General features: G+C 40.3%; 1 protein-coding gene across 1 annotated transcript; it reads left to right on the forward strand.

The window, feature by feature from the left end:
• Positions 1-3,345: 3,345 nt before the first annotated feature.
• On the forward strand, positions 3,346-9,069 carry hpxa (hemopexin a). Its single transcript, XM_060928689.1, has 10 exons — positions 3,346-3,510; positions 3,783-3,805; positions 4,008-4,121; positions 6,780-6,934; positions 7,107-7,260; positions 7,408-7,620; positions 7,720-7,821; positions 7,969-8,093; positions 8,214-8,373; positions 8,487-9,069. The coding sequence occupies exons 1-10, from the start codon at positions 3,446-3,448 to the stop codon at positions 8,717-8,719; spliced, it is 1,344 nt and encodes a 447-aa protein (XP_060784672.1). The 5' UTR covers positions 3,346-3,445; the 3' UTR covers positions 8,720-9,069.
• The last annotated feature ends 4,908 nt before the right edge of the window (positions 9,070-13,977 follow it).

The raw sequence follows: 13,977 nt of genomic DNA on the forward strand, positions 1-13,977 counted from the left end.
TTTGAAGGTGAAATTAGAGTCAGGTGTTTTCAATCAATGGGATGACAATCAGGTGTGAGTGGGCACCCTGTTTTGTTTAAAGAACAGGGATCTATCAAAGTCTGATCTTTACAACACATGTTTGTGGAAGTGTATCATGGCACGAACAAAGGAGATTTCTGAGGACCTCAGAAAAAGCATTGTTGATGCTCATCAGGCTGGAAAAGGTTACAAAACCATCTCTAAAGAGTTTGGACTCCGCCAATCCACAGTCAGACAGACTGTGTACAAATGGAGGAAATTCAAGACCATTGTTACCCTCCCCAGGAGTGGTCGACCAACAAAGATCACTCCAAGAGCAAAGCATGTATGTAATAGTCGGTGAGGTCACAAAGGACCCCAGGGTAACTTCTAAGCAACTGAAGGCCTCTCTCACATTGGCTAATGTTAATGTTCATGAGTCCACCATCAGGAGAACACTGAACAACAATGGTGTGCATGGCAGGGTTGCAAGGGGAAAGCCACTGCTCTCCAAAAAGAACATTGCTGCTCATCTGCAGTTTGCTAAAGATCATGTGGACAAGCCAGAAGGCTATTGGAAAAATGTTCTGTGGAGGGATGAGACCAAAATAGAACTTTTTGCTTTAAATGAGATGCATTATGTTTGGAGAAAGGAAAACACTGCATTCCAGCATAAGAACCTTATCCCATCTGTGAAACATGGTGGTGGTAGTACAACCCTGATTCCAAAAAAGTTGGGACAAAGTACAAATTGTAAATAAAAACGGAATGCAATGATGTGGAAGTTTCAAAATTCCATATTTTATTCAGAATAGAACAGAGATGACATATAAAATGTTTAAACTGAGAAAATGTATCATTTAAAGAGAAAAATTAGGTGATTTTAAATTTCATGACAACAACACATCTCAAAAAAGTTGGGACAAGGCCATGTTTACCACTGTGAGACATCCCCTTTTCTCTTTACAACAGTCTGTAAACATCTGGGGACTGAAGAGACAAGTTGCTCAAGTTTAGGGATAGGAATGTTAACCCATTCTTGTCTAATGTAGGATTCTAGTTGCTCAACTGTCTTAGGTCTTTTTTGTCGTATCTTCCGTTTTATGATGCGCCAAATGTTTTCTATGGGTGAAAGATCTGGACTGCAGGCTGGCCAGTTCAGTACCCGGACCCTTCTTCTACGCAGCCATGATGCTGTAATTGATGCAGTATGTGGTTTGGCATTGTCATGTTGGAAAATGCAAGGTCTTCCCTGAAAGAGACGTCGTCTGGATGGGAGCATATGTTGCTCTAGAACCTGGATATACCTTTCAGCATTGATGGTGTCTTTCCAGATGTGTAAGCTGCCCATGCCACATGCACTAATGCAACCCCATACCATCAGAGATGCAGGCTTCTGAACTGAGCGCTGATAACAACTTGGGTCGTCCTTCTCCTCTTTAGTCCGAATTGCACGGCATCCCTGATTTCCATAAAGAACTTCAAATTTTGATTCGTCTGACCACAGAACAGTTTTCCACTTTGCCACAGTCCATTTTAAATGAGCCTTGGCCCAGAGAAGACGTCTGCGCTTCTGGATCATGTTTAGATACGGCTTCTTCTTTGAACTATAGAGTTTTAGCTGGCAACGGCAGATGGCACAGTGAATTGTGTTCACAGATAATGTTCTCTGGAAATATTCCTGAGCCCATTTTGTGATTTCCAATACAGAAGCATGCCTGTATGTGATGCAGTGCCATCTAAGGGCCCGAAGATCACGGGCACCCAGTATGGTTTTCCGGCCTTGACCCTTACGCACAGAGATTCTTCCAGATTCTCTGAATCTTTTGATGATATTATGCACTGTAGGTGATGATATGTTCAAAGTCTTTGCAGTTTTACACTGTCGGACTCCTTTCTGATATTGCTCCACTATTTGTCGGTGCAGAATTAGGGGGATTGGTGATCCTCTTCCCATCTTTACTTCTGAGAGCCGCTGCCACTCCAAGATGCTCTTTTTATACCCAGTCATGTTAATGACCTATTGCCAATTGACCTAATGAGTTGCAATTTGGTCTTCCAGCTGTTCCTTTTTTGTACCTTTAACTTTTCCAGCCTCTTATTGCCCCTGTCCCAACTTTTTTGAGATGTGTTGCTGTCATGAAATTTCAAATGAGCCAATATTTGGCATGAAATTTCAAAATGTCTCACTTTCGACATTTGATATGTTGTCTATGTTCTATTGTGAATACAACATCAGTTTTTGAGATTTGTAAATTATTGCATTCCGTTTTTATTTACAATTTGTACTTTGTCCCAACTTTTTTGGAATCGGGGTTGTATCATGGTTTGGGCCCATTTTGCTGCATCTGGGCCAGGACGGCTTTCCCTCATTGATGGAACAATGAATTCTGAATTATACCAGCGAATTCTAAAGGAAAATGTCAGGACATCTGTCCATGAACTGAATCTCAAGAGAAGGTGGTCATGCAGCAAGACAATGACCCTAAGCACACAAGTTGTTCTACCAAAGAATGGTTAAAGAAGAATAAAGTTAATGTTTTGGAATGGCCAAGTCAAAGTTCTGACCTTAATCCAATCGAAATGTTGTGGAAGGACCTGAAGCGAGCAGTTCGTGTGAGGAAACCCACCAACATCCCAGAGTTGAAGCTGTTCTGTATGGAGGAATGGGCTAAAATTCTTCCAAGCCGGTGTGCAGGACTGATCAACAGTTACTGGAAATGTTTAGTTGCAGTTATTGCTGCACAAGAGGGTCACACCGGATACGGAAAGCAAAGGTTCACATACTTTTGCCACTCACAGATATATAATATTGGATCATTTTCCTCAGTAAATAAATGACCAAGCATAATATTTTTGACTCATTTGTTTAACTGGGTTCTCTTTATCTACTTTTATGACTTGTGTGAAAATCTGATGATGTTTTAGGTCATATTTATGCAGAAATATAGAAAATTATAAAGGGTTCACAAACTTTCAAGCACCACTGTACTTGTATATAACTTGTAAATAACAGTGTATAGTGATAATTAATGGAGATGCATTATTTCTTAAGTTTGATGTTATGCGTGTCTCATTATTAACTAAAACATGCATTTGCAAAATTGCAGAGCAAGTTTGAGAAGAGTCATTAATCCTCATATATGGATATACAATACATTGCTCAATTCATAATATTGACCCTCCTTACATTCTCTCCAGTGTACCTTGACCAACATCTGAACATGGGGTGAACTTTAGGTATGTGCTTACATGAGCATGTGGGAGTATCTCCAGATGCATCTACTCTCTGTACAAACTGTGGGCGTCTGTTTGATATGTGCAAACAGTTGCTCATCTGACAGCCCTCGCTCACACTGGCTATAAAAGGTTGAGGATAGCAGGTTCTTCGGTACCTCCTCCAGCTGAGCTGTGTCTGCAGTGGAACCAGAGGATCGTCTTAACGATGAGGGCATTCATCCAGACCTTCACCATCTGCCTGGCTCTCTCTCTCTGCCTGGCAGATAGCGTGTGAGTGCTGTTTGCTGTACACTTCAGAGCTTCTTTTGCTGTTCAACTCACCTATGTGAATCTCTCTTTTTTTTGCAATCAGTTAATATCTGTATGTGCAGCATTATTCTTAGCCATTTTGAAATTTAGCTTATGCCTGTTCGAGTCCTTGAATGAAAACTGATATAAAAAGAAGAGTTTTCAAATATAAACACACTTATCAATCATGGGTAACCTAACTTTATATTCTAACTTCTCCCTTCTTTCCTGTTCTGCTGATCTTTGGTGTCCAGGGATCATCACCACCATTCTGAAGGTAAGTTAATGTTTGAGCAATTCAGCTGTTCCCAGCTTACTTTGCAGTAGGAATTCTGTGTCTATATACAGAGTCTATCTGTGCAACTACAAAGGCAACAAAACAAGCATTGCAATAATATTTCTATGCAAATGCTATAAAATAAGCAATATATTGTTTTATTAAAATATAATATTAAATAAGAAATTGTTGTTTGATTCAGATGAACATGACCACCATTTACACGATCAGCATCACAAACACTTTGATCGCTGCAAGGAATTAGTGTTTGATGCTGCACTTGAGGATGAGAATGGGGTTCACTACTTCTTTAAGGGTGAGTAGAAAAATCATCAAACTATGCCAGGTAGACCTATGCAATAAAACAAACAGAGTTCCATATTTTTTCCAAGTTATTTTTTTTTTAATACAACCCCGATTCCAAAAACATTGGGACAAAGTACAAATTGTAAATAAAAATGGAATGCAATAATCTACAAATCTCAAAAACTGATATTGTATTCACAATAGAACATAGACAACATATCAAATGTCGAAAGTGAGACATTTTGAAATTTCATGCCAAATATTTGCTCATTTGAAATTTCATGACAGCAACACATCTCAAAAAAGTTGGGACAGGGGCAATAAGAGGCTGGAAAAGTTAAAGGTACAAAAAAGGAACAGCTGGAGGACCAAATTGCAACTCATTAGGTCAATTGGCAATAGGTCATTAACATGACTGGGTATAAAAAGAGCATCTTGGAGTGGCAGCGGCTCTCAGAAGTAAAGATGGGAAGAGGATCACCAATCCCCCTAATTCTGCGCCGACAAATAGTTGAGCAATATCAGAAAGGAGTCCGACAGTGTAAAATTGCAAAGAGTTTGAACATATCATCATCTACAGTACATAATATCATCAAAAAATTCAGAGAATCTGGAAGAATCTCTGTGCGTAAGAGTCAAGGCCGGAAAACCATACAGGGTGCCCGTGATCTTCGGGCCCTTAGACGGCACTGCATCACATACAGGCATGCTTCTGTATTGGAAATCACAAAATGGGCTCAGGAATATTTCCAGAGAACATTATCTATGAACACAATTCACCGTGCCATCCGCCGTTGCCAGCTAAAACTCTATAGTTCAAAGAAGAAGCCGTATCTAAACATGATCCAGAAGCGCAGACGTCTTCTCTGGGCCAAGGCTCATTTAAAATGGACTGTGGCAAAGTGGAAAACTGTTCTGTGGTCAGACAAATCAAAATTTGAAGTTCTTTATGGAAATCAGGGATGCCGTGTCATTCGGACTAAAGAGGAGAAGGACGACCCAAGTTGTTATCAGCGCTCAGTTCAGAAGCCTGCATCTCTGATGGTATGGGGTTGCATTAGTGCATGTGGCATGGGCAGCTTACACATCTGGAAAGACACCATCAATGCTGAAAGGTATATCCAGGTTCTAGAGCAACATATGCTCCCATCCAGACGACGTCTCTTTCAGGGAAGACCTTGCATTTTCCAACATGACAATGCCAAACCACATACTGCATCAATTACAGCATCATGGCTGCGTAGAAGAAGGGTCCGGGTACTGAACTGGCCAGCCTGCAGTCCAGATCTTTCACCCATAGAAAACATTTGGCGCATCATAAAACGGAAGATACGACAAAAAAGACCTAAGACAGTTGAGCAACTAGAATCCTATATTAGACAAGAATGGGTTAACATTCCTATCCCTAAACTTGAGCAACTTGTCTCCTCAGTCCCCAGACGTTTACAGACTGTTGTAAAGAGAAAAGGGGATGTCTCACAGTGGTAAACATGGCCTTGTCCCAACTTTTTTGAGATGTGTTGTTGTCATGAAATTTAAAATCACCTAATTTTTCTCTTTAAATGATACATTTTCTCAGTTTAAACATTTGATGTGTCATCTATATTCTATTCTGAATAAAATATGGAATTTTGAAACTTCCACATCATTGCGTTCCGTTTTTATTTACAATTTGTACTTTGTCCCAACGTTTTTGGAATCGGGGTTGTACAATACATTTAACATGAATGTAGGTTTTCAAGATATTTAAATAATATTGGCTGGCTTTTTTTCGTGGTATATTAGTTATATTCCATACCACGAAATAGTCAAGTCAAGTCAACTTTATTGTCAAATATGCTATACATGCTCGACATACAGCACAGATGAAATATCAGTCCTCTCTGACCCACGGTGCAAACTGGCAATGCAATAAATAAAAATAGAATAATTGAAAAAAAACCCCAATATAAACAGTATAAACACTCTAGATAGGAACTAGACATAGACTAAACACTCAAACAATATAAACAGTATAAATAAACAGTATAAACACTAGATAAGAACAAGACAGACTAAACACTCAAACAGACAACAGTCAGCCAGTATTATTATTATTATTATTATTATTATTATTATTATTATTTTTATTATACATACATATTTGATGGAACAGCTAGTGTGGAAGTTTTACGTGTAATACGTATCTTATGGCATTTTCAATTCACTGTGACAGTTTACTGCAGACGCCGGCTGTAAACAAAGAAATGCTTTTGCGCATGCGTAGCAGAAAACTTTCTCACTGAATATGCGCATCAGCTCTGACGTTTAACATCATGTTGTCTTGACAACCATGCAATATCGTAAACCATATTCAACGCTCATTCTCCATTGGGTAGAATGATGTTATACACATAGGATAAGCGATATGCTAACAATATTGCATACTATCAAACCAAATGAATGAAACCCGCTAGAACGGAATAGAACGCATGTTTTAATTCCATCGAAAAAGTGTCCTGTATGTATAATAATATATAATATGGCTTATTACTGGGAACTGAGGAAAAACACATTTGTATTTTTTTTAAATACAAATGGTGATTGCTGTCAATTGTAAAGCAATAATAATTTGCCTTTTTTGGTCTCTATGAATGGTTTCCCCTTGATCACTGATGTTTGCTGTCAGATGATCATGTGTTTAAGGGGTTCCATGGTGAAGGTGAACTTACAAATCAGACCTTCCCTGAGTTGGATGATCATCTTCTGGGACATGTGGATGCAGCATTCCACTTGCCATCTGAGGACAGTCCTGACCGCCATGAGCATCTGTATTTCTTCCTGGTACGTTGACTTTCACTTGCACATTTGTACCGTCCATAGCTTTTTCTGAAAGCTATGTGCCATCTGTGCCTGTGGTTTACTGAATTTCAATATTTTTACAATTTCAAAACTATTGAATTTCAAATTTAGATGATTTAAATTCAAATTAAACTTTCTATGTCCCTCTATGTAGGATGACAAGGTTTTCAGCTATGAAAATCACAAGCTGACTGAAGGATATCCAAAAGTCATCTCTGAGGTATTCCCTGGTATTCCGGGTCATTTGGATGCTGCAGTTGAGTGCCACAAACCTGACTGTCCCAATAACACTATTGTCTTTTTCAAGGGTATGACATTTAACTGCATTATAAAAGTAAAAAATAAAATTAAATTAAAAAAAGTTTCTTAAATGGGTCACTCAGCATGTTAAATGTTCCATATAAATTGATTTATAACCCATGACCCATTCCCTATACTCCTTGTTTTTACCCCAGGTCATGAAATCTACCACTTTGACATTGACACCAAGGAGGTCCATGAGAAAGAATTCAAAAGCATGCCCAACTGCTCTGCTGCCTTCCGCTATGCGGGAAAATATTACTGTCTCCATGGCCACGACTTCTCCAAGTTCGACCCCAATACTGGGGAAGTTCATGGGAAATATCCAAAAGAGGCCCGTGAATACTTCATGAGTTGTCCCAGTTATGGTAAGTGAAAAAAGAGTGAGGATGAAAGAGTCTGTGTTTAAACAGAAAACATAATTATATTTCGGAGTGTATTTGATGGCATGATACTCTGTGTATTAGGTGAGAAGACTGAGGCAGAGAACATTGAGAGAGAGCAGTGCAGCCATGTGCACCTGGATGCCGTCGCTGAGGATGATGATCATGATCTATTTGCTTTCAGAGGTTAGTAGGTTCAGTACACAGTAATACTCATAATGTGGGTACGAATCTATTGTCTTTCAGTCAGGCTTCAAGAGAAACACACCCAAGACAACTGAGCAAATCGACATTCTGGTTTAACCTTTCTCAAATTCTTTTCTCATTCACCAGGCCACCATTTTCTCAGTAAAATTGATGGACAATATCATGCTGGCACTATTACGAGTGCCTTTAAAGGACTGCCGAGTAATATTGATGCTGCGTTTGCCCATGAAAATCACATACACATCATCAAGGTTAGTGCTCATAAAATCAAACATTTCCAATATGCTGTATAACCAACAAACGTGCAACTGGTATGAAAAAAGAGAAAATGTATGCATAATTATCTTTTGGTATGTGTTGGTTCCTTGCAGGGTGACCAACTGTATGTCTATAATATATCACACAAACATGGAGAGGCTCACGAACTCCGAGATGGTTACCCCAAAAGTGTGAAGGAGGGATTGGGGCTTGAGGGTCATATAGATGCTGCCTTCATTTGTCCCAAGGAAACAATTGTTCATGTCATCGAAGGTAATAAAGCAACAACCATACAATAGTAATATCAAGCGATTTTGTAGTTTTTCACGTGTGTGATAATTGAGCCATAACCCTGCTCTCTTTGTGTGCCTTTATATCATTTGCAGGTAATAAAATATATGATGTGGACCTGGGGGTTGAGCCACATACCCATACAGAGGCAAAATCTATCCCATATAAGCATGTTGATGCTGTCCTGTGTGGAGCAGAAGGTGTGTCAGTAATCATTGATGACAATTTCTACCACTATGACAGCCTTCTTATATTCATTGGTGGGAGGATACTGCCCCCGAAGCAAGATGTGAACACGAAGCTTCTCGGCTGTGACCATCATGTGTGAGCGTCAGAGAGAAGATAACACCACAACTAAAGGAGGACCACAAACCTTTCATCCTCTAAATAATGCAAAGTTAAAACCTAAAACAGGCTCTAATGGTGTTCCTCTGACTTATCACTCTGGCCTTGAATGCATTTTCCTACCTCTGGTGCTCTGTTTAACTAAGCCTGAATTTTATTCCACAATATGCAACTTAAGCTATGTCTTTTTTTTTTTTTGACCACTGTGCAGAGTGCCATTTCAAATAGCTGCATCCATACAACAAGGCTATGATGTCTCTGTCAGTGCTGTTTGTGAACATCGAGAACCACCTGTGCACTTTGTGGCTGATGAATAAACTAAAGTAAAAATCATTTAGTGTCCTGTTTTTTAATTGACAATTTATTCCACAAATCATGCTAAAGGTTTTGTCTTTGCGCTGTATTCAGATGGCAACTTAGCTTCCAAAGATGTTAGTAGATGTGTGGTGAAAGTTCGACATATGAACAACTGTATAAAAAAATTAGAAGGATAAAAACGCAGACTGATGAAACAGATAGTAGTGTATGGGTAACCTACACTGATAATTGCAATATAATTTAAAAAAGACTAATGAAAAATTCAAATAAGCTTCATTTACAAATGAAAAAATACATTTTAATCCATCCACCCATTACTGCTTATCCTGTGCAGGGTTGCGGGCAAGCTGGAGCCTATCCCAGCTGACTATGGGCGAGAGGCGGGGTACACCCTGGACAAGTCATCAGATCATCGCAGAGCTGACACATAGACACAGACAACCATTCACACTCACCTACAGTCAATTTAGAGACACCAGTTAGCCTAACCTGCATGTCTTTGGACTGTAGGGGAAACCGGAGCACCTGGCAGAAACCCATGCAGATACGGGAAGAACATGCAAACTCCACACAGAAAGGCCCCCGTCGGCCACTGGGCTCGAGCCCAGAACCTTCTTGCTGTGAGGTAACTGTGCTGACCACTACACCATTGTGGCACCCAAATACATTTTGAAAGATTCAAATAAGCATATAATATGGGTAACATGCACTATATGACCACGACCTTGTGGACATCTGACCGTCACATCCATTTGTGCTTTTCTGAACATCTCATTCCAGATTTAGTCCCCTTTGCTCTTATAATAACCTCCACTCTTCTGGGAAGGGTTTCCACCAGATTTTAGAATGTTGTTGTGTGGATTTGTGCTTATTCAACTACAAGAACATTAGTGAGGTCAGACACTGATGTTGGGCAAAGAAGCCTGTTGTGTAGTCACCTCTCCAGGCGAGTTTTCATGACTGTCATTTCAGTCATTGCATTTTGTTGAACTCGGCAGGGGAATGGGCTGATATGGGAAGTGATGTCATACACTCAAGCCACAATTTTAAATCTCCATTGGCCTGAAAATCACATAAAAAAACAACCTTTTGTAATGTAAAAGATGCCTCCAAGTCATTGTGCTGTGCAAGACTGTAGCAGCACAGCTAATCTAGAGGTAGGGATATCAATTCATAACTCACCACTAAACGAGACAAATCACATGAAGTGGGCAGGGGCGGAGCTAAAGGGGGTGGGTGGGGCCATTTCCCCTGGGCCTTGGGCCCTCCCCCTAGCCGTACAGGGCCCCACCCTTTGACATTCAGGCCCTCCCATATGCGATTTCATTGGAAATTCCTTGAAACCTACAAGTTTTCACATGATTACAGACTAGTTGACCTATATATCTCTCATTTTTGCTACACATTCTTATCATGGTTTAAAAAAATAAAATAAAAAAAACCCCTGTGAAATCAGGATAGTTGAGGCTTTTCTTGGATTCGAGATAACTGTGAACGCATCCGCTTCTGAACTGGAGGGCCGAATTATTAGCTGCATTGAAGGGAATGGCTTAGATCTCTCCAGATGCCATGGACAGGGTTATGACGGCGCAGCGAACATGAGCGGAATTTATTCTGGTGTTCAAGCGAGAATAGCGGAGCAGGAGCCCCTTGCTTTGTACGTGCACTGTGCGGCTCATTGTCTGAATTTGGTACTGAATGATTCTGTCAAAACTATCCCAGAGATTAGACAGATTTATGATGTGGTTGCCAACAGTGTTAAGAGATGGGCATTACTTGGTGACTTATTGAGCCCAGAGAGCAGGGATATAACCTTGATACGCCTCTGCCCAACCCGCTGGTCCTCCCGCTACGATGCGCTTGTTGCGTTAAAGTACAGATATGGAGACGTCATTAAAGCTCTCACTTACAAGCGAGAAAACGAATGAATGAGATGAGGCAGATGCACTTAAAAAGGCCATTACTAAATTTCAGTTCATATTTTTAATCAGCCTTCAGACAAAGATTTTGGAGTGCACTAATGCCATCTCAAAGTTACTGCAGGAGAAGACCATTGATCTCCTCAAAATGTCTGCATTATTGCAGAATGCTGTACGAACTCTACAGGAGTACAGGGACCAGTTTGATGAGGCAAAGGCTTCCACTCTGGCATTGGCTGTGAAATGGGGCAGTCAAACGCAATTTGTAGCCACCAGGTTGAAAAAAGTGAAGTGCCACTTTGATCACCTTAGCAAAGACAGTCGGCTTTCCGATGCAGAACATTAGTTTTGGGAGAATGTGTTCTATGCATGCCTTGATGTAATCATTCAGCAGCTGTCACAAAGGTTTGTCAGTTTAAATCGGACTGCTCATTTGTTTAAGGCTATTCATCCAAATACGCTCCAGCATGCCAAGGACGAGGAGCTATATGAAGTGGCCATCGACTGTGTGATCACTATAGTCGGGATATTGACTCCAGCTTTCCTGGTCAACTAGTGTCATTTAGGGCTTGTTTCAAGGAGCAGATAGCGAGACACACATCTGTGCTTAGCCTAGCCAGGTTGCTGGTAGTAGATCATCCAGCAGTAACTTCTACATTTAGTGAGGTGTGCACGGCCTTCTTGCTTTTTCTCACTCTCCCTGTCTCAGTTGTGGCAGCAGAACGCTCTTTCTCCAAATTAAAATTGATAAATTATCTCAGGAACACAATGGGTCAAGAGAGACTCTGTGGATTGGCCATTTTATCAATTGAGAATAAGTGAGCAAGAGCACTTAACATCCCTCAAATAGTCGACGACTTTGTGGAGCGCAAGGCGCATCAGATGCCTTTTTAATGATGAACGCAGGTTTCTGTGTTGGCTTTGTAGTTGAAGACGTGCTTACACAATGAGGGTGTATCATTCATGATTGCTGGATTTTTTTTTTTTGTTGTTTAGTGTCTATTTGGAACATAATAAAAATGAATGGAAAATACAGGCTATGTAGGCCTATAAAAAAATAATAATAATAAAAAAAAACTTTGAGCAAGTTCTGTTCTAATATAGCCTGATTATATGCCACAGGCCTTCTGTTTGTTTGCAATTTCGCCATGGCTAGGTCCAAAGGCTACGTTCTTAAAAACTGCTTTCTGTTAGATATAGCCTGAGTAGGCCTATATGCCGCAAGCCTTCTAATTTGTTTGTTTGCAATTTCGCCATGTGTGTGTGTGTGTGTGTGTGTGGGGGGGGTGATTGGTGTTTTGCCCCGGGGCCTTGTGTGCAGTTGTTCCACCACTGGAAGTGGGTAAAGTTTGCTAGACTTCACTGAAAAAATGTTGATCCTGATAGGCATGTTGGGGCTTGTACAGTATATTTTGACAGCCCCTGCTTTAGAGCACATCATGGTAAAGGATCTTGAAGGATACTTGTTTCTGGAGTCATACCAACGAGCTAGAAAACTGAAGTCTCTGTTGTTAGTGTCAGAGAACACCAGAAGGTGAAATGTCAAAATCCCATGTTCTATAGTAGTCGATTTTGTCCAAACTACATGAAATTATAATGATCATCCTTGATTAAAAAACATTTGTCCTTCACGCCATCAGACTGTACAACTCCTCTCTGGGGGGGGGGGGGGGGGGGGTAACAGGAGGACAGAGGATGAGAAGGAGCAGTAGCCTAGCCTAACAATAAGCAATACTGGACAATGTGCAATATAATGTGCAATATAAAGTGCAATATCTCTCCTGCCGCTGCCCCCTTTCTCCCCACCTTTTTTTCCCCTCCTTCCCCCCTCCCCTCTTCCTCTCTTCCCCAAATCTTATTCTTTTATATTTCTATATGTAAATACTTAATTTATTTTAATTTATCTAGAAGTTTTCTCTATTTCTTTTCTGTTTATCTGTAATGATGCTGCTGGAATCTTAATTTCTCTGAGGGAACCTGCCCAAAGGGCTCAATAAAGTTTTATCTAATCTAATCTAATCTAATCTAATCTAATCTAATCTACAACCCCGATTCCAAAAAAGTTGGGACAAAGTCCAAATTGTAAATAAAAACAGAATGCAATAATTTACAAATCTCAAAAACTGATATTGTATTCACAGTAGAACATAGACAACATATCAAATGTTGAAAGTGAGACAATTTGAAATTTCACGCCAAATATTGGCTCATTTGAAATTTCATGACAGCAACACATCTCATAAAAGTTGGGACAGGGGCAATAAGAGGCTGGAAAAGTTAAAGGTACAAAAAAGGAACAGCTGGAGGACCAAATTGCAACTCATTAGGTCAATTGCCAATAGGTCATTAACATGACTGGGTATAAAAAGAGCATCTTGGAGTGGCAGCGGCTCTCAGAAGTAAAGATGGGAAGAGGATCACCAATCCCCCTAATTCTGCGCCGACAAATAGTGGAGCAATATCAGAAAGGAGTTTGACAGTGTAAAATTGCAAAGAGTTTGAACATATCATCATCTACAGTGCATAATATCATCAAAAGATTCAGAGAATCTGGAAGAATCTCTGTGCGTAAGGGTCAAGGCCAGAAAACCATACTGGGTGCCCGTGATCTTCGGGCCCTTAGACGGCACTGCATCACATACAGGCATGCTTCTGTATTGGAAATCACAAAATGGGCTCAGGAATATTTCCAGAGAACATTATCTGTGAACACAATTCACCGTGCCATCCGCCGTTGCCAGCTGAAACTCTATAGTTCAAAGAAGAAGCCGTATCTAAACATGATCCAGAAGCGCAGACATCTTCTCTGGGCCAAGGCTCATTTAAAATGGACTGTGGCAAAGTGGAAAACTGTTCTGTGGTCAGACGAATCAAAATTTGAAGTTCTTTATGGAAATCAGGGACGCCGTGTCATTCGGACTAAAGAGGAGAAGGACGACCCAAGTGGTTATCAGCGCTCAGTTCAGAAGCCTGCATCTTTGATGGCATGGGGTTGCATTAGTGC

The sequence above is a fragment of the Neoarius graeffei genome, chromosome 9 (genome assembly GCF_027579695.1).
Source record: "Neoarius graeffei isolate fNeoGra1 chromosome 9, fNeoGra1.pri, whole genome shotgun sequence".
In the NCBI taxonomy this organism is placed as follows: Eukaryota; Metazoa; Chordata; class Actinopteri; order Siluriformes; family Ariidae; genus Neoarius; species Neoarius graeffei.

Excerpts from the sequence above, each read along its gene's own strand:
- hpxa (XM_060928689.1), top strand. The coding sequence starts at position 3,446 with ATGAGGGCATTCATCCAGACCTTCACCATCTGCCTGGCTCTCTCTCTC. Across the intron at positions 3,511-3,782 it reads CTCTGCCTGGCAGATAGCGT|GGATCATCACCACCATTCTG; the intron begins GTGAGTGCTGTT and ends TTTGGTGTCCAG. Across the intron at positions 7,621-7,719 it reads CATGAGTTGTCCCAGTTATG|GTGAGAAGACTGAGGCAGAG; the intron begins GTAAGTGAAAAA and ends TCTGTGTATTAG.